The sequence below is a fragment of the Melanostigma gelatinosum genome, assembly GCF_949748355.1.
Source record: "Melanostigma gelatinosum genome assembly, chromosome: 3".
In the NCBI taxonomy this organism is placed as follows: Eukaryota; Metazoa; Chordata; class Actinopteri; order Perciformes; family Zoarcidae; genus Melanostigma; species Melanostigma gelatinosum.
In genome coordinates this window covers 15230151-15256279 of record NC_136636.1, presented here as the reverse complement: position 1 = coordinate 15256279, position 26129 = coordinate 15230151, and the positions used below count along the sequence as shown (strand labels likewise).

Sequence of the window (26129 nt, the reverse complement as noted above, 5' to 3'; positions counted from 1 at the left end):
AAGTGCCTATTGACACCATCGCTGAGTGGACAAGCCCAAAGTTGTCTCCCGTCGAGAAGCCCCGGTATGTTTTTTTTCAGTCAGGGTATAACCGTCACTTACGTGTATTGCTGTGGGAACGTGAGACCCGCTGCTCCAGGCCACGATGCGCTGAAAATCAAGATAATCTGGATAGATACCAAGCAGGCGATGCTGCAAGACCTTTTGCCTCTCGCCATTTTCCATTAACAATTCTCGTCACGGGGCTTTTTGTTTTTCTGGACGTGAATGATGCGCTCCGGACCGTCTCCGGGGCATATGCACAGCTCAGCTCGTGTGAAAACGTCCGGCTCAGTTCCCCGACGAGTTCATATCGGTGTCTGTTTTCAAGCGGACGCGGAGGAGGCGGGCATTGGCCGCGGAGGCATCGTGGACGGTGGGAGATGGGTCCGTGTACGTGTTGGTCATTTGTTTTACCGTTAATTCGGAAAAACCAAAATACGGAAATACCATGGTATTCTCGTTTTTCGTTTTAAACAAAGAACGGGAAAACGGAAATGTGCGGTCGTATTTCCGTTTTTCGTTCTGAATTCAAAAACGGAAAAACCAAGAACCAAAGTCCCCCAAGGTCCGTGTACGTTTTAGTCATCCGTTTTATCACTTTTTTATTTTTTCCTTTAAAACGAGACGCAGAGCACAGCAGGTCACCCGAAAGAACAACTAAAATGCACAGTATATACAATGAAATAGAAAAGTGTTAAATGAACTAGCTAGGTGAATAACAGTAGTGCAAAAGTCAACCCCAGCAAACAACAGTGTATCAGTGTGTATGTGGAGGATGATCTGGCCAGAGGTGATTTATTACAAAGTCTAATGACAGAAGGCAGGAATGTTCTCCTGTATCTGTCCTTGTGACAGTGGAGCTGCATCAGTCTGTCCCTGCAGGAGGTGGTGGAGAGGCTGGTCCGGGTTATCCAGTATGGATCATAGTTTCTTCAGTGTCCTCCTCTCCATGCACCACCTCTTCCAGATTGTCTTGTTTGCAGCCAATGATGGAGCCGGCCTTCTCAACTAGTTTGTTCAGTCTGTTGGTGTCTCCGGCTCCAATGCTGCTCCCCCAGCAGACTACGGAGAAGTACAGTGCACTGGCCACAACAGACTGTAGAACATCTCCAACATCTTGCTGCACACGTTGAAGGATCGAAGTTTCCTCAAGAAAAAGAGTCGACTCATCACCTTCTTGTACACAGCGTTGATGTTGTTCTTCCAGTTCAGTCTGCTGTCGATGGAGACACCCAGGTACTTGTACTCCTTCACCATGTCCACATCCTCTCCCTGAACTCTCAGCGGTTGTGGAGTCGTCGTCTTCCTCCTGAAATCGACCACCATCTCTCTGGCCTTGGCCACGTTCAGAAGCAGGTGATTTATACCGGCCCACTCCACAAAGTCCTCCACTACTGCCCTGTACTCCTCCTCCCGTCCGTCCCTTACACACCCGACCAGGAAGGGAGACAGAACAGTTCCCTGTGGGGCTCAAGTATCACTGACCACCCCATCAGACGGCACACGGCCCAGTCGGACAAACTGTGGTCTGCTGTGAGGTAGTCAGTGATCCAGGAGACGGTGGACGCGTTCACCCCCACCTCCCACAGCTTCTCACTCAGCAGCACTGGTTGGATGGTGTTGAATGCACTGGAGAAATCAAAGAAAGTGATTCTCACAGAGCCACCGGATCCATCCAGGAGCTGAGCTCGTTGCAGCAGGTAGATGATGGCGTCGTCCACCCCCACATGAGGCTGGTATGCAAACGGCAGAGGGTCCAGTGAGGAGTTCACCTGCGGCCGGAGGTGGGCCAAGACCAGCCTCTCCAGCACCTTCATCACATGAGATGTGAGGGCAACTGGTCGGTAGTCATTGAGGCCAGATGGTGTCGTCTTCTTCGGTACAGGAACCAGGCACGACGTCTTCCACAGCACCGGGACTTCCTCCTGCTGGCGCAGGTCTTCAGGGCCCTGGGGCTGATGCCATCAGGTCCCGCAGCCTTGCCGTGGTGGAGTCTCTCCAGCTGTCTTCTCACCTGGCCAGTCACAGAGAGGGGGGGGAGGGGGGTCATAGTGTCGGTGGTGGCAGAGCCCTTTGAAGTGGAGGGCTCCGAGTCCATGCAGCTCACCAGGGGGGACAGAGGGGGAGGTGGTGGTGTTTGGGAGGTGTGGTGTGTGGAGCACACAGATGAGGGCTCTGAGCTACAAAAAAGTGATTTGCAAAAACGAAAAACGAGAATACCATGGTATTTCCGTATTTCCGTATTTCTGACTGAACGGTAAAACGGATGACTAAAACGTACAAGGACCTTGGGGTCCTTTGGTTCTTGGTTTTTCCGTTTTTGAATTCAGAACGAAAAACGGAAATACGACCGACCATTTCCGTTTTCCCGTTCTTGGTTTGAAACGAAAAACGAGAATACCATGGTATTTCCGTATTTTGGTTTTTCCGAATTAACGGTAAAACAAATGACCAACACGTACACGGACCGAGATGCTCGAATGCAGCTGCCAAGACACTGCAGAGTCTCTCCTCCTGCTCCCACATATACACCACCAACACAACCCAACACCAACACACACACACACACACACACACACACACACACAGGCCGGCGCGTCCACGACAGTCTCTCTCTCTCTCGCTCTCATCAGCAGCGCATGGAGAGCAAAGCGCGTTCACGCTCACCAGGCAACAGCGGAGCAGAAGAAGAATCTAGTTTAGGCTTTATTTATCTCTGCAGAGCCACGTGGGCTTTATCAGCAGCATACATTTAGTTTTTTTATACAAGACTGGCCGCTGTTCTTCTGTAGGCTTGGAGGATGCAACAGCTAAAGTACTAAAGGGTCTCTGAATGCAACAAGATGAAGAAGGTGTCCTACTGCTGTTTCACTCTGCCTCAAGGATGCATCACACACCGGCCCCCCAGGGGCCTCAGAAGTCACGTGTTCAGTATAAACCTGATTTTGGTAATTCAATTAATAGAGTTACTTTTCATATCGAGAGTTTACCTTTAAAAATGATATGATACATTTATAGAATACAATGCATTGTTGAAGACATCACCAGTTATATCATACTTTGTTTGTGACCCTTTACCAAAAAAGGCATGTGTAATCGGGGCCCCTTGACATGTTTCAGATGTCTATGATGGGTTATTGGAAGGGCCTTTCTAGCTAGAGCCTCTTTGACCAGTGGCGGGCCGTCAGGGCCTGCAAGGCCTTCTCTGCTGGCCTGAATCACAAAGCTATATATATATATATTTTTTTTAAATATCTATTTTATAATTAATAATTGTTCTTAAATACACTACATGTATTATAATTTATACAAATATTTTCCCCATTGTCTTATTTTCTCATTGCACAGCTACTGTCTTCCTCAGTTGCTCTGCTTCCAGTGCAGCTTATTTTTAAGTAGAGCTTTTATCCAATCAGATCTCACCTCTGTGTCTCTAGGTAAGAACAGAGCCAGAGGCCTGCAGACTCTCACCTGCAGCCAGTGCAGATTAAAGTAAATGGGGACGATATTGTTGATTGTCATATTCTTCAACCAATCAGATCTTTAGTTTGACATGTTGGGCGTATTCTTTGACGTGTCAGCGCCTGCTAGCCGGCCTATAATGACGTCAGCATTACGTGCAGCTCAGTGTTCATCTGTAGCTTTCCCGCTAGTTGCAGAGTGTGCTGTGATTGGTCAGTGGGCGAGCACGTGACTATCGTGAAATGAAATTTAACAGCCAGCAGGGGCTGATGGGTAGTGAATCACATCACGTGATGCAGCTCAGCCAATCAAAATGCATTCTGACTGAGTTGCGCTGCACCATGACAGAGAGTGCTGAGACGAGGAAAGACACTGCAGAGCAGTACATTCAGCATTCAACTTGTGAAAGTAAAATTCTATGATAATCTCTTTGGGTCGAGGCTTGTTGTTAAGGAATGACAGTGGATCCCACAGCCAGACCAGCTGAGAACATTATATTTTCCTGAATTTAGGCTTTTGCATTCTCTAAATGCTTGAGCGACTCCTACCGGACGTACATAGTTACAGCCTTAAAAATGAGCCGTGGTGCCACAATGTGGTTATAAGGTGGTATTTCAGCTGCAGGACAGCAGTGAAGGCCCAGGTATAAAATGCACCGCCCGCCACTGTGTTTGATTTTACAACAAGAAATTTAACAATCACTTCACAGAGCGGAAGTAGAGATTTCTTGTTCACATTTCTTCTCCTGCGGATCAGTCCTTTATTTTGATTTGGTTATCTGCCAACTAAATCCAATCTAATATGTTTTCACAGGTGTGAAAAAAAATACTGACACTATAGCAACTTTAAATTAAAATGCAGTTAGTAATTGAAATGAATTTGACAATAGAATAGCTCTGCTTTTAGAAAATATAACAGGTACGATGTTTTTAATATTTTGTATTTGTTGCCATTTTGTCCCATATCTGTGCAGGGAATCTTTGAACAGGAGTTATTCATCTCCACTGTGAACAACATATGTTGAGGTTCAATTGAACCAGCAGCAGTCCTGCAGAATGATAGAGAAGCAAAACAACTAAATGATTCAGACGTCCATGGATGCAACTGATTGACTCTTGATTGTAACAAAATGAGAAAACAGTTTAATTACTCACAAGGCTGGATGAACAAACACAAAGCGATCAACTGCCCTTAGTAAAGTACTAAATTATGAAGCCCCAGATGAGAAAAATGTGTCTATTTAAAGTGAATGCATAAGTGCATATGCAGTACATTGCTTTTCAGTCCAGTATGGTTCTAGGAGCGTGTGATTGGTTATTTCTTGTCTAAATATAAGATGGGATGTGCACACCTTTTTGCATTATAACATAAATACATGATATGAGTGTGTTCAATTATTTTAGGAGATTGAAGAATTTATGGAGACAAATGAATAATAAAGTCAATAGTCAAGTCGGTTTCATTATAATTAAAGCCCAAAATCACCAATATGCCTCAAAGTGTAAAGTAAACACATGGCCACAGTGTGTAGAACAATATGTGACGGTCTACAATAAATGTTGTGGACATCACAAAACGATTTGGCTGTAATTTCCCTCAGAAGATAGTTGCACAGCGGGAGAGCACAGTAAGAGAAATGGCATTCAGATGAAAGAGTTACAGTATGCATGTTCTACTTTTCACTGCAGCATCTGTGAATATAAACAGCTCTCCCCAGAAACAAGAAAAACAGCCAGCTGAGACTCAACAGTGATGTCGAAGATGTAAAATGAAGCTGCTGTAAGGACAGTGAAATGGAGCTTGATTTTGTTGATTTAAAGAAACTGTCCGACTTTCTTTCTATGGTAATATATATTTGATTTAGTGTAAAGGATGTACACGTTTTCTCCCTCAGCCTGGGCTTTCTTACCTCTTCATTTCATCCCTCTTTTACAGGTCACATCCATGACAGGCGCAAGTCAGTCCCCTAATTGCAATATGTCTTTGAGAGCTGTTTGTTTGTATATTATAATATTGATGCTGATAAAACCACAGCAGGGTGTATGTAAAGAGACTGCAGGAGCCAGGTTAAATCTCCCCATGTGTGTAAGCCCCCTGCTTGACCGAGACTTGAATCCCCACCTCACCTCATCTCACCTCACCTCACCTCGCCTTAGATTTGCCGTTATGAATCTAAACCAAACCCTTGATTGTAGGAGCGAGAGTAAGACGAAGCTACTGTCAAAGTATCAAACCAGAGGGACCTGGCTGCAATTGTTGCAGTGGAAATGCTTATGTTGTGCCAAATTCATGAAAAGCTTTCCTGAAACGGTGAGATTTGGAACTGTTCTTCAATAAACTGTGTAACAGCATCTCTGTTTTTCTGCAGCCAGGCATTCAAATGCTCGCCGGCTCAACCGACAGGATGACTGCACCTATTCCTGCCCCCTCTGGGAGGAAGGATGTGGGTTCAGCTTTTCGTCGTCTCCCTGATGGCCCCATGTGCTAATACTGCTGTCATGTCCTGGGGAGAGGGAAGACTAATTACTGACTGCACAGTCTTCCTGCCAGTCCCCCTTGGAGAACCATACGCTGTTAATTGGACGACAACTCCAAAGGGAGCTAAACTGTAGATGAGACCGACCTTTGCCTCATGTTAACAGCACTACATACGGAAATAGATGTTTAATTTGTTATTTCCCTTATTGTATCTTCACAACATCCTTGTTTACTGCAATTCTCCATTTTAGATACATAATCTAAGGCAGATTCTCTCGAATAAAAGCAAATAACATTTCGTTTAGGTGATTTGCTGTAGAAATGTAGCTCGGCTGGCAAAGCAGTGACAGTGACAGCAGGCTCATTTAGACTTTGTCTTGTTGTAATAGATGTTAAAATGCAATTATTGTGGTTTATCTGTCAGAGCAATAAGAAATGTATTATACTTAATGAGATATTTGACTGTTTTAACATTAGTATGACAAGACAGACAATAAATATATACATATACAGGGTATATACGTATAATACAATAAATGCTAGAGGCTCTGTGAAACAGGCAGTGCTTGAACATCAACATGCTAATATGCTCACAATGCCATTGCAGCATGCTGATGTTTAGCATGTATACGTTTCAAAGTTCAAAATCATAGTTTAGCGTGTAAGCATGCTAACATTTGCTAAATACTAAAAGTAGGCTACAGCTGACGCCGATGGGAATGTTGTTAGTTCTGCAGGACTCTGAATATAAATCGATGTATTAAAGAAATTAGAATTTGGGCCAGATAATGATGCTAGAAGAAAAGTAAGGGGGTCGCCAAAGTGATTATAATTGATGATAAATGTCTGTATCAAACTTTATGTTAATGCATCTGTTAGAAGAGAAGACATATATATTTATATATATTAAGACATTAACTGATGTTTGGACATTTTGTATTGATGTAGTTATGGTAAAGTGTATTGCCTGCCTGTCCTTGAAGCAGATGTTTTTTTGGAGGTTAAAAGCCGTAGGCAGTCCGACATCTTCCTCCATACACAGCTCTAATCCTGCTGCTCATTCAATGGCCTTTTAAATTGCTCGTCAGTGTGGCATCAGAAAATATGAACATGAAAGAAATGAACAAATATATGAATTAAATTTGTTTGTTAAATAAAATGACATATGTGTAATCATAAAATCAAGCTAAATTTAAAAAGTGGCAATTAAATGATGTTTAATCAAAGTCATCTTCATATTTTAGTACGAATGGAAAACATTGTATACACAACAGGTGATATATCTTTAAGACTGTGTACACACACACACACACAGGCACACTCAATCAACAATGTTGACATACAGTAAGTATGTTAAAAAACTGTAATGCAAAACCGACTGTGCCTATATCCTGAGAATCATCAAAAACAAATAATCAATTGTACCAAAGGCTAAGTGCTCAGTTTGGCTTAATGATACGCGTGTTATTATTCTTTGGTAATCTCTGCAAAAATGTCAAGTTAAATATTCAGGTCATCAGCGAAATAGGTTTTTTGAGAGGATTAACATTAAGACTCCTCTAAGCCTCTTCAGGAAAGGCAGGAACACTAGCAAGAGCTGAGATGAGCCTCTCGAACACGCTGATGCCTTTCAGGAAGACTCGCTCATTCAGGTACTCGTTGTGATCGTGCAGCAGGATCGGTGTCCGGTTCATTGGTGAAAAGCCGATAGCAGGGATGCCCACCTAGGTTCAACAAACAAACCTATTATTAGCCACAGCACTGAAGGAGTGGAACAGCGAAATTAAAGAAGAAAAAGTCAAGAGTGAATGAATTTATACTCACTGCTCGGATGAAACGGCTGTCTGTGGCAGCTGGAAATATCTCCTTTTCCAGAGTCAAGTTCCTACAGAGGAGGTATTGACATAGTTTTTATGATACAAGGGCAGATTCAGTGCAGTCCTAGAGTACCTTTTGTCAGCTTTAATTATCTGGATAAACATTTCCAAAACATATCCTAAAACTGCCACAGCCTATGTTGGACAGGCATGACCATATAGGTCCTATAAACATTTCCAGTAGAATGTAAAAAGAAAGTCAACGTGCAAAAGAAACGGTGGAACCACATACAGATTGTGCATTAGTGTGTACAGTGTACTCACATTGCCTTGCAGGCTGCAGTGAAGGCGCTCCACCAAGGATCATTCTCGGCTGTAGAAGTCACCGTTTGGTTCATATGTTTCTGCAGTGGACGGCAGCTAATTTAAGCTGTTTGACAACAGGAGCAAGGCAACAGCACTTTTATAACTGTAGTGAACTGACCTGAGCAAATTCGTAAGTGACATCTTCTCCTGCTTCTTTACACCACTCTTTGATCTGTCTTTCAAACTCCTGGGAGGATAATAATAATAATAATAATCAGGTTAGTTTGGAGTTATTAAGTCATTTCATACCAACACATCTGCCTGTATACTAGATGTCTGCGTGTGTAGATGAGTAACACAGACACAAACTCACTCATACAGACACACACGTGTACACACCTGTAGATTTACTTTCGGTGGTATTCTTAGGTCAAAACTGACGTCCATTTCAGCTGGGATGACGTTGTAGGCCACGCCTCCTTTGACCATGGTCATATTGACAGTGGTGACATCACCAAGCGTGAAACACTCACTGGTATTTAGCCTGAAAAACACACGCACACACACACACACCGCAGTAATGTAATGTAAAGTAGAATTGCATTTTTGAAAGGCCAACACTAAAAATGAACTTGACTTTTAATCAAAGAAATCTACATCAAATCTGTTTACATCATAACTCTTTGTACCAAAGAACGAATTAGCAATTCACCGTTTCCTCTCATATTCATTTCTGTCTCTGGGACACAAACACAACACATAACGGCTGATTAGCATTTTGACCAGGGGCCAGATTCATGAAATGTTTTATAATTTCTTTACATGCTTTTGTAATAATTCCCTTGAAAGTTTCCTGCAGAGCATTATGTAATTTGGTACTAATTATAGGGAATACAGAGGAAATGTTGTAAAACTGGTATTTCAGCGAGAGCTTAGTTAGTTGTGTTGAGTTCATCATTTCCAAGGTATCCTACTGGGATGTTTTAATGAACCATGTGTACATTCAAAATGCCACATTCCAAGAAGTCCTGATTTATGGACTGAGACAATGACCTGCCACCTGTGCAAAAAAACCATTAACAGAATATCGACACTGAGAAATGAAGTGGAACTCCACAAATAGCTTCCTGATTCTATGAAAGGTTTTGAACTGGTTAGTCGTTTACTGTACAGGGACGTCTCATCTTGTAATTATGCAAGTTCACATTTTATTTTACAGGGCTTTCATTTCTGTGAGTATTATAGTTTTCATACGGCCACCTGATTCTGTGGAGGCCTCAAACCCAAAACGCATCTATTTGCCTTAACTTTCAACGAGTTACTATTGTTTAATTATTTGGCTGGAGGGTCAGTCCTAGTGTCCATAAACATTGGATGTAAACAGATCAATCTCACCTGTGTTTCTCCTTCTCTCTGAAGTCCAGGAAGGAGTTTATGACTTGGCGCTGAGAAGAATAAGGCCGTATGGTCACTCACATGGTCGTTCTCAGTCCTTGCACTACAGGTTTTTAGGATTTAACAGTTTGGTTGCATTGTGTTGAAACTTACCATCTTCTCAGCAGCTGTGTTCTCCACAAACCTAGACCCATGACCCGGACTGCCGGGGCAGTGGACTGTAATCCCTGGAAAGAAGACAGAAGTCATTCTGCTTGATTCAAGATTGACTTTATCATCCTTCTAAAATCCTGTAATCTGTTAAAATGGTGTATTCTTGAAGGTAATATGTTACACTCACACCAGGGGTTCCTCTCTCCATAAAACACAGTGAAGGCCTCGCCAGGGTTTGCCAGACCTATAGAACAAATAAAACACGGTGAACATTAGTCTAGTGCATCAAAACAACTGCTCTGTATCAAACACCGCTATTCAGGCTCGTCTCGGTATGGACAATTATCAGATTACTGATATGATGGACCTGGTTTCAACGTGTGAAGCAACTGAGTGACCTTCAGTGTTCAGGTTCTTATTCATTAACTTTTGAAAGAAGATGTTGAAAAACAGTTATTTATTTACCTTCATCAAGCGCAAAGCCAATGTTTAATTTTTGGAACTCCGGATGCTTCACAAATGTTTCCATTCCCTTGTGACCTCCAACTTCTTCATCTAAAAAGAAAGACGATCACATTTTAGTTTCCATGTTTGTATTTTCTACTTATAGTTTTGCAGACTTGAAACAAAAGGCTTTACATGGTAAATAGACAGAATAATACTACAAGTTCCAACAGCCTCATCAGCAATATAGGATATTAAATACAGATTTGATATGTCTGTAGTGGAGGAATCCAAATGGAAAAGGTAATTTACTGTCTTTACCGATTCTTACAAGTCGTAAAAAGGTCACACTTCAGACATCAACTTGCTCTCGAGATATCACGTTCATGAGAATGGAGGAAGTTATTCCTCGAGCATGTTTGATATCCGTGATGTACGTGATCACACTACCAGGTAACACGTTGTAGTTTCACTCTCACTCTCAGCAGTCTGACCACACCTTCGCCCGTCTTCACTGAAGAAGTCTAATGCGGCAATATGCATGTAATATATCGGTGTGCTTGGACCGAGGGTGCGTGAATGCTTTTGACAACAATCTACAGATAAGAGGAGGGCAGCAATCGAAGAGCTTACCAGGAACAAACATTAAGTGCACAGTGCGCATCAGTTTCCGTCCCTCTGCCTTCAGTCTTCTGACTGCCTGGATGTACCTGCAGGGAACAAAGGAAGACACCGCAGAGTTACGACACCAATAAGAACTGGAGTCTGGATTGACAGTATGCAGGTGAAGGGAGATGAAATGAAGATCAAAACAACACTAAGAGTACAAATCCTGTTCACATCAACAAGTTATCAAGGCAGTTTATACCCACTGTATAGTTACACATTTCATGTCCTGTGATCCCCGGGCAAAAATGTTGCCCTCTGCATCTTTGAAAGCACTGAAAGCATCGTATTTCCAATGTTCCTGGAGAAAAGATTGATATCAAATCCATTTTTTTCATGTCTATTAGAAATAATAACAGGATTGTAACGCCGTAAACAGAGACAGATGCCGTACCTGGAAAACAGGTACGACGTCTGTGTGGGAATTCAGTAAAATGGATTTTAAGGTCGGGCTGGTTCCTTCCCACGTCATGATGGTCACAACTCTGCCTGGCCAAACCTACACGGAGAGAGAATAACAGACAACTGTTTCCTTTCAGAAGAAGTATTACCTATTTTTGTACTGTCTTTACACCATGTACACAAATGAATTGTATGATTATATTATACACTGACACACACCTCGATCTTTCTCACAGGTAGCTCAAGCTCCTCTGCTATTCTGTCCAGGAAACGAAGAGCAGCGTCTATAAATGAATAAACAGATAGCAGAACAATCTGTTTCAATATTAATACTTGTGTAAAACCTCTCAGAACACTAGACAGTCATAAGTCCTGCTGTTGCTAGCTGTGGCAATACTGTTGGACTCTGTTGGTCACAGAAAAACCAAAAGCTTTCTCTTAATACCTAACCATTGTCTGCCACTTTCAGATTAATGTGTGCAGTCCTCTAGCCGGCCACTCTCCTAACCCTCACTACTCTGGGATCCCAAATTTTCCCAGGTCAGAGGGATGATGCTGTACCTCCTGATGGTCACGGAAATTAAACTGAACCAACACAAATGGGTTTGAGGTCCATCATGAAGAGTGAGGCCAGGCCTCCTGCAGACAAAACAATCACAGCTGCCACTATGTGCAAAGCCATTCTTTTTGGTCAGGGCTACAGTTTGTGACATGATAAAGCAGGTCTATGGGCTGCTATAGGAATACAGTTTGAGTACTGAAACGCTACATTCAGGGAGAAAAACACACGGCCCATATATTCACACACTGTGGCCTTAAACGGTTGTGGTGTCACAACTATACAATATACAGACAATTTTGCCGTCTAAAGAGGAAACATTGTAAATATATGTAAGGTATATTTAGACAAACAGTATGAAAACAAATTCTCAAGTTTTAAAAAAACTTTAAAGCATGTAATTGTGTTCTAGTGGAAACCCAAAATACAAGAATGAACCTAGAAATGACCTCATTACAGCTCCTTTAATATCTAACTGACGCAGATAAGAAATGGACTTTGACGCCGGTTTCTTTTAAATACGTCTATAAAATAACTATGACTGTGTAAAGTGATATATAATAATATTTAAAGTAACAACAGATGATCCCAACAAATAGGGTTCATACATGACAGAAATCCCCCCAAAAAAAGACCTTTCCAATGGCTCAGTGTCAGTGTGTTGTGATGAAGCTCTCGCACCATAATCAGGCTCCGGGTGCACCGTTTTGACACGGAGGTACTCTCTGAACAGACTCACAGAGAGATCCTCTGCCCCAGCAGAGCTGTGTCCGCCTCCAGCACCTGGACCATCCTTGTCAGGCAGCATGGTGTGATTTATTGAACTCCTCTGAGGACACACAGATGTTACATAACAATAAATATAACAACCAACATGCAAGGATCGAGTGAGACATATAACTGTGTCCGGTATCTGTCAGAGCAGCTAGCTATAGTTAGTGCTGTCTCACTCACCGGGCCAGGAAGCCTGTGACATTACCGTTATAAAGCTGGGACGACCAATTATTTGCTAAATCAGCAAGCTAACCTCGTCGCTAGTTAACTTCTTCTTCTCTCTTTAGTTGTAGAAGATGCTGTGACTGCGCCTTAACCGTTATGTTGGTGAACTGACCAGACCTCCTGGTAGTAAACATGGATTACAGGACAGCAAATAACGTTAGATCTATTCAATCGTATGAAGTTATCACAATACTCACCCGGCGCTCTCCTCTTGGAGAAAGGGCAAGCTCAAATCGCGGCAGCGGCAGCTAGTAGAGGCACTTCCTGTTGCAGTAGGAGCTGGCTCAAATCGTGGCAGCGGCAGCTAGTACAGGCACTTCCTGTTGCAAGCTCAGCTGCCACGACCCGGCAGCTGGGCTTGCAACAGGAAGTGATTGCCACTGTATGTGGCAGCTGCCACTAGCATCTTGTGGCAGCTGCCAGCATTTCGGAGCGGATTCCGCGGTAGTTTAGCCTTTATTTGTCGTTATTTGACATTATGTGACCAAACATTAAGGTCATTGAAGGCATGACTGTTGGTAGTTGTAATTAGTTTATTAAAAAAAGGCCGATTTATAATGGTATGGCCACTCGTTTTTGTCAACAAGCTAATTGCGGGCTAACTTCAATTGGTACTTGTTGCCCAAAAAAAAGTCATGTTTGTTCCAGCGAGCAACTGGGACAACCAGGTATGTGCAACATGATTGGCAACTCAACTCTATTTTATTTATATGGCACTTCACACACAACACAGTGAAAAGTTCAGTTTTATGTAAGTAACTTATGATTCGAGGGAAAATACATTTTGGAATATTTGCAATTGACGAACCTGATGAAATGATTGTGGAATATTGGAAGTTGTCCCACCTCTGTTTTTTCATAGGGTTTTCCATGACCACATAAAGAACTACCAATGGGTTCAATGCTCAACTTGCAAAAATTGGCTGCATTTTGAGTGTGCTGGTGTGGACATCAAAGGATTTCTTTTGTGGATGCAACATTGTCCCAGATGTGTAAGAATCATCTCATTCATTCGTTGATTGATATAAAAGTGACAATTGTTTTAGTTGCGTTTGATATAAATTAGGGAAGAATTTCCCTTCGTGTCTCCAATAATTTTCAGTTTTATGTTCTACATTAAAGTATCATATATTTAACATAATTCATGGATCACTGGCGTTAACACATAATAACATTGTATAAACAGGCAAACAATGACAAACATTGACATTTTTTCTGTCAAGTCGTCATAAAATTCTTGGCATTGTGTGTTTCATGGAGTGAACCTTGCTGTGAAGGGTCTTTGAGGAGCATGAAGAGGTCAACCCCGTCAGTTCACCAACGCGACACTACGCCTCCTGCTGGTCACCTTCTCCAACAAGTAGTTATTGAATGCCAATGTGGGCAGTGTGTTTGTTTGAAATGCAAATACTTATTTCGGTATCTATATTTTCCCCTGCTCTGTGTGCTCCTCCTCCTTTCTAAACTTGTATTCATTCATTGCACAAAAGGAGTAAAATATATGGTTACCTTGAGAGCTCAACGCACTGCAACTTTAGAAAACACATTCACGTCTGGGCTCTGCAGCGCTTCTGTATTTGGTCGTGTTTTCTCACTTCAAGACAAAGGGGGACCAAGCTAACTCCCGAGAACTTTCCCAAAAGTCAGAAACATTAGCAGTACAATAACCGTCAAATTATATAAATACATCTAAATAACCTATAGAGTCCTCAAAATATGGCATTTTATCAAATGACATACAAAACACACATTTTTAGTTTTTATTTTATATGGATCTTATTTTAAGTTGGTTTGTTGCATGATTGTCCAAACTTATTGCAAATATATTACATATAACTTCATCATCAATATATAAATAAATGTTTAAGAAATAAATCTTATTTCTTAAAAATCTTTTCAACATTTTTTTATTAGTGTGCATCACTTTGGTTTTTTTGTCTTGCACATGTTTTCTTGGAAGCTGGAATGGTTTCCAGATCTTAAAATGCAAATATTTTTGTCCAATGTGAAGCTAATAGAAGCTATTCAAACACAGTCACCTGGTACATTTGCATATTTGCAGCAACCTACAAAAATGGTAACGGTGAAGCAAACACTTTCCATGAGTTTTCTTTTTTTACATGCAAAGAGAGACATGAAACACATGAAACAAAACTCACCACTATACAAATCTGAAGCTATTTTAACAACAAGCTGAACTAGTATTTTTGGGTGACAGAAAAATAATGTCACTACAACAGGCCATTTCCATGTATTCAAACCTACTCCCACGCCAACATTCTTGCTTCAGGTGATGATACAATGAGAATAATGTAGCTCTTAGAACCTTTGAGCAAAATTGTCACCACACTAAACCGTTGATTAGGGGACTAGTGTTCCTCTGACTATATCCTCTTCTTTCTTTTTGTTTGTTTCCATCTTTCTACGTCTTCTTGCTCCACCGCACATCTCACTTCAGTTTGCTGAGGAAGTCGATCAACCCTTGGTGAAATTCTCTGGGTTTGTCCATGTAGCAGGCATGGCGAGCCCCTTCTAGCTTCAGCACAAAGTGATGTGGAAGTTGTATGAGGTTCTTGTGGGACTGGGCACCCAGATTTGTGTCCAGGGCTCCAAACACAATTAGGGTGGGAATCTAAAAAGAGCACACAGGAGTGCGAAAACTATGAAACGACACAGACTAGAATGCGCTTTTAGAACCGTGTCAAGATATACAAAACCCTCTGACATACTTCTGGGTGGTGAATCTACTGGAACTGGCACTATTGCATAAAATATTTGCTTATCTTATGTTAGATAGTAAACATAATATGATCATTTGATAGATCAAACAATGAATCAAGAAAATGAATGGCAGACTGATCTAATATAAAAAGAATTGTTAGCAGCAGCACTGAAATGATTGATGTGGATACCCTTTATTATGACACATCACCTGTGGCGGCCACGCACTGATTGGCCATACATACATCTCCGCCATGCATGCCTGCTCAGGTAGTATTAGAAAAAATGTAATGAAACGTCCGTGTGTTAGTGCCCATTAATGCAGAGCGTTGTACTCAATGGGTGTTTGAAGAGACATGTTACATACACAAGGCTCTCTGGTGGGTTAATCTAGTCATGCCTCAGTGTCATGTATTCCCCATTAAAAGGCCCAGTTCACCCAAAACACAGAAGTTATCCCTAATGTCATGAGAATGACCCGCGGAGTTTGTTTACTCACATAATACAGAACTAATGATTGCATTATGTATGTTGTTCCTGTTTGAATAGATGAATACACACAATCTTTACCGCTTTACCTCCCTCACCTGAATATTTTGATACTGCTGGGGAGTGTAGCTTCGTGTGCCGACTGGTGCTATGGGAATGAAGCCCTGAAGCTGAGCGCTGTTCTTCATGAGGAAGGGGATGGAGTAATGTCCACTCATGGAGGGGCTCAGCAGCACAGTTGCCCTGACGCCCAAAGACTCCATGAATCTTGACAGAAGGTCCACTCGATTCTGATCGGTCTTCAAAGCGTCAGAGTCGGGCGATTTTCCATAACCTCCGAGAAGAAGAACAAATGCACATCCATTCACACCAGTGTGCTGTTCAATGTGTACTCACTGTGGCTTTTTAAAATGTTTTTTTTCTTGTTATACATTTTTGTGTTACAGACTTTGTTAAAGCCCTGCACATGAACACAGGTGTTTTGAGTTATTCTGGCTGATTAGATGAATGTGGGGTGCAGCTGTGCTGAGATTACCAAACTCCATGCACTCATTTTGCGTCTTATAATCTCAAACTAAAGTTAAGCCTAAAGAATGCCACATGCACCAACAGCATAGCACACAAACAGAGTGCATACACCTCACACATTGAGAACGTCAGTTTTCATATATTGCCAAATTTAACAATATAAAATAGAATACATCATTTGATGTCTGTTTCTTCTCAACAATGGTAAACCAGCATCCAACGTGCCCTGTACAGACCTCATCCATGTAAGAAAAATATGAGGCAGGTTAGAACATTTCTGATTTTCAACCACAAGAGTGCACTATCAGCCCCCAAAAACAAGCAAGTTAAAAGAACACAACTTTCAAAAAATGAATGAAAATAAGATATTTTCTATACAAAACACCAAGAATGTGTCGATCTACTCATTTGTTAATGATCCATTTTCTAGTATGTTACTATTCATTGTGATGAAAATGATTTGCAAGTCACTGTTTTTGACTAAACTCTGCAAACTCTTGAGCTTATATTTGTTTGAATCAATTTGAAGTAAACCAACTCTCTAAATCTAGTTAATTCGTGTATCAGACCATACATAACACTGTAAACAATGTGTGTAATTCAGTTTAAAGTTATATCCTCATTACAGTCACTGAAGTGATAATGTGCAATAATAATAAGTTCTACCTGGAAGGTCCATCGCTAAGGCCTGATATCCATTAGTTGCCAGTAGTGCCATCGTACCGAGCTCCTCCCAGGTTTTGGATGTGAAGGCCTGGCCATGCAGAAGGACCACTTGCAGCCTGCAAATAGAAATAATTACATTTTTTAGGATTGTATCGCAGGACAGACAATCACCATATGTTAGAGCTGTAGATTAGCAGTTTGTATGCACTTCCTAAAACAAATGTATTATATAATCCTCACTCTCTGGTTATGATTACAAGGACAAGGCATGCTATGTGCTCAGCTGTTTTAAATAGTTCTCTCCACTCGTCACCTTGGCAATATCTGTCGTCCAGTTCCATCAACAGGTAAAGCTTCTCTGAAGAACAGTGGAGGGTCCCCGGGTAGCTGTCCGGTGCGAATGGACACGTTGATGGTTGGAATTGGAGGAGGAGGGGTGGGCATCAGCCCCATTCTTTGAGCTTCTAGGGATGGCTCCATGCTGCCCTGGCGAATGGATGGCAGCAGCAGGTACAGCAGTAACGTGGCCAACAACACCAGGCCCAGAACAACAAGACGATTACGCAGGAAATTCATTTCGTCAAGATAAACGATCTAGGAAAAGTGACAGAGAGTGCATTGTCTGAGAGCCCATCATGTGGATCCTGATCATACAGTATTTGTTTGACAGGACACAGAAACTGTAATCCCCATCCATCAAGACCATTGTGGTTCAACCTGTGGCTTTATATTCACAATCTTTGATTTCTACATTAGTTTTCATGGTTTGAAGAACCATCATTCAAAGGAACACAAGCTGTGTGTGCAGTACACTAATGTTGCCACATCTGCGGATGCCAACAATTGACTTGATGAGTAAAAGGATTGCACAACACGTAGGAATGTCCAAAACTATAATAAATACACACAAAAACAAAACTCATATTTCAACATGTTTCTGGAGGAGACTGTGCAGTGAAACAAAGTGAATCGAGAAAAAGACAGAAGTGTAATATGTTAAGGCAAAGCTAACCTAGGATGAAGGACGGACATTCTGATGTATTGCAGAGCAAACAAATTAAACTGACGAATTCTGCTAAAATATGCAAATGAGCCAACATTCGCTCGATTTGTCGCTCTTCTACTAGCTAACGTTACATCTCTGTACAGTGAGACGCTGTAGGAGTCATTCAGGATGCAGCACCAGAGGAAAACCTACCAAGACAGAGGAGACGATAGTTAGACACGTTCACTGGCGGGTGGACGAGGACGAGGCTGTCTGCTTTATCGTCATGTCTTCTGCATTGCTGGTTGCCAGTGATGGGAAATGTTGCAGAACGGCTTCGGGGGTCGATGCTGGTGGTAGGTGGTAGCTAACGTTAGCTTTGGTATCTGAGAGGAGAAATTCTTAGCTTGACGCTAAGCTATACATTGTTGTACTGACGATAAACTACCTGTACGTTCCTTGGATTGTAAATGTCCAATCAATTATATAGTTAAAGCTGGACCGATAATGCCACACGAGAAAGTCGAGGGATGCATAGGAATTTTGATGAATAGGTCTCTTTCACATCAAATGTTTAAGTCGTCTGTTCCTTGTCGGAGCACATTTCTAGCTGCACATAACAACACTACGCACTCCACGTCATTTCCTGCTGCGGCTATCAGAAAAGTTTATCAACCTGCTTTTGCCATTAAACGAGTTTGACCCACAGGCAATGTTCCCTCTAAGCTGCGCGCTTGAGCAATCGCGCACTGCTCGCACATTCTCAGCGCACAAGAAAATCTATGCAGCGCATAAAATAAAATTCAACATAAACGTATTAATTAATATCTAATATTAGTCCTAATCTTATCTAATCAATTAAACCAATAATAATAATAATAATAATAATAATTTTGTTTTCTGTACTATTTTGCAACGTAACTCAGTGAGTGACAGGTGTCCAGCCAATGATACGATTCGGTTCACTTACGCTACGCAGCCAATCATAGCATTGACACTATTGCCCTGCCCATTCGCGCCGTGCAGGTTAGCTAGCTAACAACAGTGCGGCGGAGTTACGAGACGCAAATGCTAACCCCTTATCATGGCGAAACGAACGGGCAGCGACATAAAGTCAAAGCAAGAAGCAGACGAAGCCATCAACCTGGACAAAGTGTACAACCATTGGAGAAGTGAGAAGGACAGACGTGAAAAATAAGGTAAAATTTAAGTCAGATTTGTGCATATTCTAGTGACATTTATTAAGATTTTTTACTTATGGATATTAATCATTAAATTATGTTACTACTAGATAATTTATGGGTAGTAGAAATGATAATAAAAAACTGAGTAATTACATATTTTACAGACAGAGTTACAGGAATTTACACTGTTTCACAAGCTACAGCACACGTCATTGTGCAAAATGTGAATGTTTTAATGTGAACAAAATGTTATGTCTGAAAGGTGTATATGTATCATTTCTTCCACAACAGGACCTCACACAGGCCAAAGCAGGACTCTTCCCATGGCCAAGCAGGACTCTCACATAAAACATACTACACATCTCATGAACAACAAGATTTTTGTCTTTTTCCTTTAAAGTTTGTCAAATCACTTATATTAAAAGTAAACTAGTGAAAATTGCTGCTGTAATTTGATTCTTTTAATAAGCCATGTAACTTGCTATGATCCAAGGTTTTGAACAGGTGTGATACTGGTGTGTGGCCACAGCGTGCACATCTGATGTTGCTCACAGTGGTCCTCAGTGTGCTCAGGGAGCTTGTGTGTATGCCCAGACACATGAAAAATTAGAGGGAACATTGCCCACAGGCATCATGACATTTGTTGTTTTCCACTTGCTTTAATATTATTTACTTGCTTGCTTGATGTCAACTTTGAACAGCTTGTATCTGGTATTCTCTGTATTTTTAAAATATAACACATTGATCAGTGTACGTCATAAGTATATTTGATCGTACATTTCCAGTTTTTGCAATATTTCTGCACAAAGAGTAGCTAAACATGTGTCCTTAAATGAATGAAATCCCAGTAGACTGTAGGCTAGTCTCCAGAAAATAACAGAACTAGAAACAACATATTCAAATTCCTCTTTAATTAATTAAATATCTGATGTAAAAGGTGAATACAAAATGTTTTCAAATACAAAACCCTTACATTTATTTCAGATTTGGTTTCAAAGAATAGCATCAATACATGTAGGACAAAATAAGGCTTTCCAGGTAATTTCCTAATTAACATCAAAGCTGCTTTTAAAACACAGAGGTGGAGTTGTACAAAACTAAATTAAGATTACATAAATTATAGATTACAGATTCATAGTTTTTAATTTTTGATAATTTTACCCTTGAGGCAGCCACTGATTTCCCTGAGACTGAAAACTTGCTTGAGTACGACAATCCATCACATTATCACTGATAATAATAATTGATAATTACACCTTTCAAACAAGTTTAAAGTCTCACGTTGATATTTATACTGTTGTGCAACAAATGAAATGAAATTGCTGCCTAAAAGTTGAGAAAAACACTTTCAAATACTATGGTATGCCTTTGGAAATGATTGGCAGTATATGTCCTCTTTAACATACTGATTTACAGCTGAACATTGCAATGCACATGTAAATAATAGTCAAATATTACTAGGGGGAAATGTGCAGTATACATGGGTGACATCTTCCCTGTCTATACCATAAACCGGTGTTACTGTGTCAGACCAGGAGTCTTTTCCCACACAACAAAATATCCTATTTAACAATAATGACAAATAATCCTTAGATTCATTTTGAAAGTTAAAAGTAAAGGGAGGAAAAACAACAATCAGAAGCACAAAATTCACAGTAAAATAAATCTCTAACAAGAAATAAAGCTAGATCCACCTCAACAAAAAAGTAGTTAAAGTGCAGTACTTCAAATTGTTGCAGCATAATTAAAACATTCTACAGCAATCATATAAGTAAAATTCTCAATTTCCAGTTCATGAAAAACATAACTCATTTTAGGTAGCTGAATACGTTTCTGAGCAGTGCCATAGAGAATAAATACAGAACCTACTGTATAAATATGAAACTCAAGAACATATATTTACTTGTCAGTAAACCAATTTGAAGATGTACCTACAGTAGTTGCTATCAACACATTGTCAATAACAAACTACACACGCAAAACAAATCAAAGCTGATAATTGAGGATAGAGGCAGAGCAAAGCTGGTTTTCTGAGGCTAATATGGATATTTGAGAGTTTAAAGAAAGTCTGGTTAGGGAAGCTGATTAGTATCAGCCAAATTGTTTAAACGTAAACAGAAACAAACAGATCCCTTACCTATTTAAGAATTGTGGCCAAGTCATTCACAATTTATAATAGAAAAACAAACATATTTTTGGCATTTATGTGAAAAAATGTCTTGACAGATACGCCAATAACAGTATATATGAAAACAGCTTAAATGTACGTATTGTGTATTTGTACATGCTGCTAGTATCTGTGTGTTTTCATGAAAATCAACAGCAATTTGGTAAATGTGACAGTCCCTGGATGCTGAAATTTAGTCTTTTTAACATAATGACAACTTGTTTTGACAGTGATGTTCAAGTAAATTAGACGACACCATTTGCAAGTGAATAGTCCACTCAGGAGATAAAGCGGATTCTCCAGCAATTGAAAGTTTGTTTGATCCTCGGCTCCTCCAGTCCGCATGTGGAAGTGTCTTTGGGCAACATACTGAACCCCACATTCTGTGCAGTCTGTAAGTTCTGTACCATCTGTGTATGTGTGTGTGCATGTGTGAATGATTATACTAGATCCTGAGGAGCAGTTTGGCGCCTTGAATGGCAGCCTCTGCCATCAGTGTATGAATGTGTGTGAAGCACTTTGAGTGGTCGAAAGACTAGAAAGATGCCATGTAAATGCAAGTGCATTTATCTTTTCTTTTTTGTCTTTTTCAGGTCTGTCCATCCTTTGCTCTATACATACATCTTCCTTCATGGATACAATGATAAATGGTAGGCTTAAAGAGTTCATATTAGTATAAAGCACCGGTGCCAGCAAAGGGCTGAGATAAACACTGCTGTAAAAACCTCAATAGTCAAAACTTATAAACAAAGGCAACTATAAAAAAAGAGCACTTTGTAGTTGGTAGCCCAGTTAAGGCACAGTTTTGAACTGAAACAGGCAGGTCCAGCCATGTTGTTTCTTTTAGCCAAAGATAACCAAAGATATTTAAGGCTCCATTTCTCATAATTTATCACCTTTTGGCATAACGCAGTATTTACACTTCATTCATAAGGCTAACACTTAACAGCTTGATCAATCAACAGATAGAAACAATCATGTTTGAGGACAGCAATATCCAAATGCAGAACACCTAAAGTTATGATACAACTAGTGAATACTGTATGCCACTGGGCATCAAAGGTACCTTTCTTCAACTTTTTTGTTTAAGCCTTATATTGTATTCTCGTGTCCATTGTAAAAATAAAAACGTAAATAAAAAACTAAAAACTTAAAGGTTAAGCAGTATCTTTTCACGATGCATTTGATCCTCTGTGGGAAAAGGTCTACAATTACACTATAGCCCCATTCAATGTGGAATGATGATCTCCTCATCTGGAGGCCCAGGTCAGCGTGAAGCATGGAGATCTGACATAATGTGATACAAATGAATCTCTGATGACAATGCATGAGCATTCAGCATCATCACTAGTGCACCGTAAATTATCACCTAATGTGTTGAAAAATCTGATTTGTCCTTTTCAGGGCTGGCAGAAGCAGTGAATAGTTTGGGCTTCTCAGTTTCCTCAGTGCAGCAGTGTGAGGAGTCCTAGTGGGAGTAAAAGGCAAAGAGGCCAGGTCCCTAAGACAGAGGAGGCTCTATTCTGCCCTTTTTCTTTCTGAGCACAGGCCTCGCCCCTGTACCCACTGTAGCATTGGCACTGGAAGTGTGTGCGTAAAAGCGCCAGCTCGGCTTGGCTAGGCACGCCTGTAACCTTCAGCTGGCCACCCTGACTGGTGATGCTGTGCGTTAAGGGACTGAGATGCAGGTACACCTCATCGTCTGGTGCTTTGCGCAGGCAGCGGCCGTGGGATTTACATACCACCTGACTGCACTGTTCTGCTGCTGTGGACACATTGAGGAGGTACCGGCCCAGCTGTCCCTGAAGATACTTATTCAGGATGGAGCAGCTGGTCTGCAGGAACAAAAAGAAAAAGGATGTTAAACCCCAAACCAATGGACGCTAGGCTATTCAGCATCAAATGAGCAGAGAGGGTGTGACACTTACATTGCTGCTTGCATAGGAGGTGTCCCCCCAGAAGATTACACCTGCGGCTCCAAGTGCAACACTCTCACCAATGGTGGAGACCAGATCTGTCTACAAAACATTTACACAAACAGTTCAGTGGTACACCATACAATGAGGGGGGTACGTATAATGTTAACCTGTATTTCATTTAACCTTCTCATGGCAGTGACGTTGTTATAGTGTCAAGCTAGGCCTAAGGCCTACTTAATGTTGCGGCTACCCAGAAATATACACACTACACGGACATTTACATCTGTTCATTAGCAACGGGAGGTCTCCTGGCGACTGCATCCGATGGTAAAATACAATCGCTTCTAGATAACATGATGAATGTTAAGCCTCCTCTACTTGATGAATTGTTGCTCGAGCCAACTAACCTGAGTTAGGAGGGCCATCTGATTGAGGTAAGTAGGGCGGGTATAAACAAACACAGGCCGTGCTAATCCATCCCCAACAGATGCCAGGCGAATCGCCTCTTTTACCCTGTTTCGGACAAACAGGCGTCCACCATTTGTAGAGGCCAGTACGGAAGCCACGTATATAGATGGGAAGAAGGCTGTGCATTCCACCCACAACCAGTTAAGTTGATCATTGCGGGCCATCTCCACAACAGGACAGCGGCCAGTGTAGTTCTTCAGGCCGCTCCTGTAGTCATGGTTGTAACAGTCTGGAAACAGGTAGAAGCCCCACAGTTGATTGGGCCTCAAATTCTTGGCAAGTTTCAGAGTCTCCAGCATAAACTTGCGAGCTGATAGCTCAAATTCTTGCTGTGCAACTTTTCCCACTTGTTCTGGGGTCCACTTAGGATTCTTTTTGGCCACCATTTCACGGGATTTAATTCGATAGATATCTTTAATATCCCAATTTCGGATCCACAATGGACGCCACTCCTCCCAATCAATCACAGCCAAACCTTTTGCCTCCGGCTCACGTATATATTTTTGCAAACCTTCGGGCATCTTTTCATAGTGCTGAGTGAGGCTGGCAAGCTGTGGAAGGCCTCCATTCACTGCAGTGCCTCCATGCTCATAATAGGGATACAACCCAAGGCGTTCCTTATAAAAAATGGTGAGGTTCTGCTTGACAAAGCCCTCATTGGGGGATGCCACAATGTCAAACTGGTCCAAAGATAAAGTCACGCGATGTCGCGGGGCACACTCCTGTGTTGGGGCATTCCAGGCAAGAAGAACCGGCTTCTGGGAATACAATGGCCATCTTGTCTGCTTTATATCCGCTGAACACAAGACCGTCCACGATGTTAACAGAGTCAGAAGCAACCACGGCAGCTGGCCAGCTGTGGTGAAGAGAGAGGGAAATACAGCCTCCATGGTCACTGCTCACCTTCTCACCTCTTTCTCTAGAGAAGAAAAAACAAGCGCTTTTGTTTAATTCAAGTTTAAGTCCATTGTCGGACAGACACACCAGTTCCGCCTCCTGATGCATATACAAATTGCATGCAAGTTGGTTTGATTCACGACCAGTGATGCCGTAAATGTATTTTTTTTCTGACTTTATTGACAAAGTAGCGCAACACAGTGTCCTAAATAAAGGAATGTATCTATTTTATCTCGTCGATTGTCTTGTCATGATACATGCAAGGCTTCTGGAATGACAATAAAGTGGCTTCGTATTTGCTGATGTACCCTGAAACTGATATTATGGCCAATGTTAGGCTATATATATATATATATATATATATATATATATATATATATATATATATCAGGCGGTGAGACATGACATGGCTGCAGAGGGGCTTGGGGCAGCTTTATGAGATAGTAATAATGAGATACTATCTCATAATTTTGACTAACTGACTGAGGCAGAGAAGCCATGGTGGAGAGACAGTGAACCAGGTGAAGTAAATATAAGGTTTGAGTTAATTAATGACAACTACGTTCGTCACTGTAACTACAATACAACCTTTTTCAAGTAAAAGCCTGAGAGGAGGCGTTTACTCCACCATGGCTTCTCTGCTCTGCTGCGACTCAGTCAGTAAATCGAAATGATGAGATAGTATCTCATTATTATGAGATAGTAAGTCGAAATTCGAGATAGTAAGTCGAGATAACAGGACCTTTATTTTTTCCTCAGTGTCGGAAACGGGCTTCCATACATCAACGGCATATACCATTAATATAAACTTTCAAGCGGCACCTACCTTTAGGAAATGGTACATGCCGGAAATGGTACATTCCGTTGGAAAAGTAGTGGTATAGCACTCCAGGGATCGGTATATACCGCTGAACCACAGTGACATAACATCGGCCACTTATAGATCTCGGCGTCATGTAACCGTGAGATAAATTACTTTTCCACCGACCTGCCATGTGAAAGACTAAAGTCAGAGTACTTTCAACCCATGTTGATGATTTACAAAGCGTACAGCTAAGGCTAATAGAAACGAAGGAGCGACGATGACGTTGAGCAATAACAGTTCAGTGCATTGAGTTACTGAGTAGGGGGCGATTTCATTTATGAAAGGCATAAGTTGTCTTGGTTTGCCATTTCTACCAACATATCACGGATGTTTAATTTAAAAGAATAATATCTTACCACTTAAGCCCGATGTAAAGCCCGTCCGGCATTCATTTGAGCGTAACATTACATTCCAAAGCCGCCCACCCCCCCTTTAATATGTCAAAGTAGTCTATTCTTCAAGTTATGCAAAGAATTGACTGCATAGGCAAGTTTCTATGGTGAGCCCAAATATGAAA

General features: G+C 41.3%; 4 protein-coding genes and 1 long non-coding RNA gene across 8 annotated transcripts in view; 1 reads left to right on the top strand and 4 right to left on the bottom strand.

The window, feature by feature from the left end:
• The window catches only part of LOC306797820 (voltage-dependent calcium channel subunit alpha-2/delta-2-like), a gene marked incomplete at its 5' end in the record, with an annotated part of 32185 nt that extends 31967 nt beyond the window's left edge, over positions 1 to 218 (bottom strand). Inside the window, one exon of the mRNA XM_079297257.1 lies at positions 103 to 218. Within this exon, the coding sequence (XP_079153383.1) occupies positions 103 to 218 (116 nt within the window). The remainder of the gene's footprint in view (positions 1 to 102) is intronic.
• Positions 219 to 7182: 6964 nt separating this feature from the next.
• Positions 7183 to 13610, bottom strand: LOC306775311 (aminoacylase-1-like). Of its 4 annotated transcripts, none has more exons than XM_079265647.1 (15): positions 13532 to 13610; positions 12406 to 12553; positions 11385 to 11449; positions 11158 to 11262; positions 10970 to 11064; positions 10731 to 10807; positions 10119 to 10208; positions 9841 to 9897; positions 9654 to 9727; positions 9501 to 9550; positions 8505 to 8649; positions 8284 to 8352; positions 8124 to 8203; positions 7807 to 7867; positions 7183 to 7706 (listed from the first exon to the last, which is right to left on the bottom strand). In XM_079265647.1, exons 2-15 carry the CDS (start codon positions 12530 to 12532, stop codon positions 7542 to 7544), a joined length of 1260 nt encoding a protein of 419 aa, XP_079121773.1. In that variant the 5' UTR covers positions 12533 to 12553; positions 13532 to 13610; the 3' UTR covers positions 7183 to 7541. The 4 variants fall into 4 exon arrangements, with proteins under 4 accessions (XP_079121773.1, XP_079121770.1, XP_079121772.1 ...); XM_079265644.1 differs by lacking the exon at positions 13532 to 13610 and adding an exon at positions 12921 to 13013; XM_079265646.1 differs by lacking the exon at positions 13532 to 13610 and adding an exon at positions 12679 to 12801.
• On the top strand, positions 13141 to 14324 carry LOC306775313. Its single transcript, XR_013771871.1, has 3 exons — positions 13141 to 13391; positions 13586 to 13715; positions 13984 to 14324. It is a non-coding gene; the product is annotated as an uncharacterized lncRNA (long non-coding RNA).
• A 188-nt stretch (positions 14325 to 14512) lies between these two features.
• On the bottom strand, positions 14513 to 18682 carry abhd14a (abhydrolase domain containing 14A). Its single transcript, XM_079265648.1, has 5 exons — positions 18326 to 18682; positions 17441 to 17721; positions 17128 to 17243; positions 16032 to 16267; positions 14513 to 15355 (listed from the first exon to the last, which is right to left on the bottom strand). Exons 2-5 carry the CDS (start codon positions 17701 to 17703, stop codon positions 15173 to 15175), a joined length of 798 nt encoding a protein of 265 aa, XP_079121774.1. The 5' UTR covers positions 17704 to 17721; positions 18326 to 18682; the 3' UTR covers positions 14513 to 15172.
• Positions 18683 to 20228: 1546 nt separating this feature from the next.
• On the bottom strand, positions 20229 to 25675 carry hyal2b (hyaluronidase 2b). The gene is made up of 4 exons (XM_079296291.1): positions 25574 to 25675; positions 23790 to 24769; positions 23392 to 23481; positions 20229 to 23298 (listed from the first exon to the last, which is right to left on the bottom strand). The coding sequence occupies exons 2-4, from the start codon at positions 24738 to 24740 to the stop codon at positions 22909 to 22911; spliced, it is 1431 nt and encodes a 476-aa protein (XP_079152417.1). The 5' UTR covers positions 24741 to 24769; positions 25574 to 25675; the 3' UTR covers positions 20229 to 22908.
• Positions 25676 to 26129: the final 454 nt, after the last annotated feature.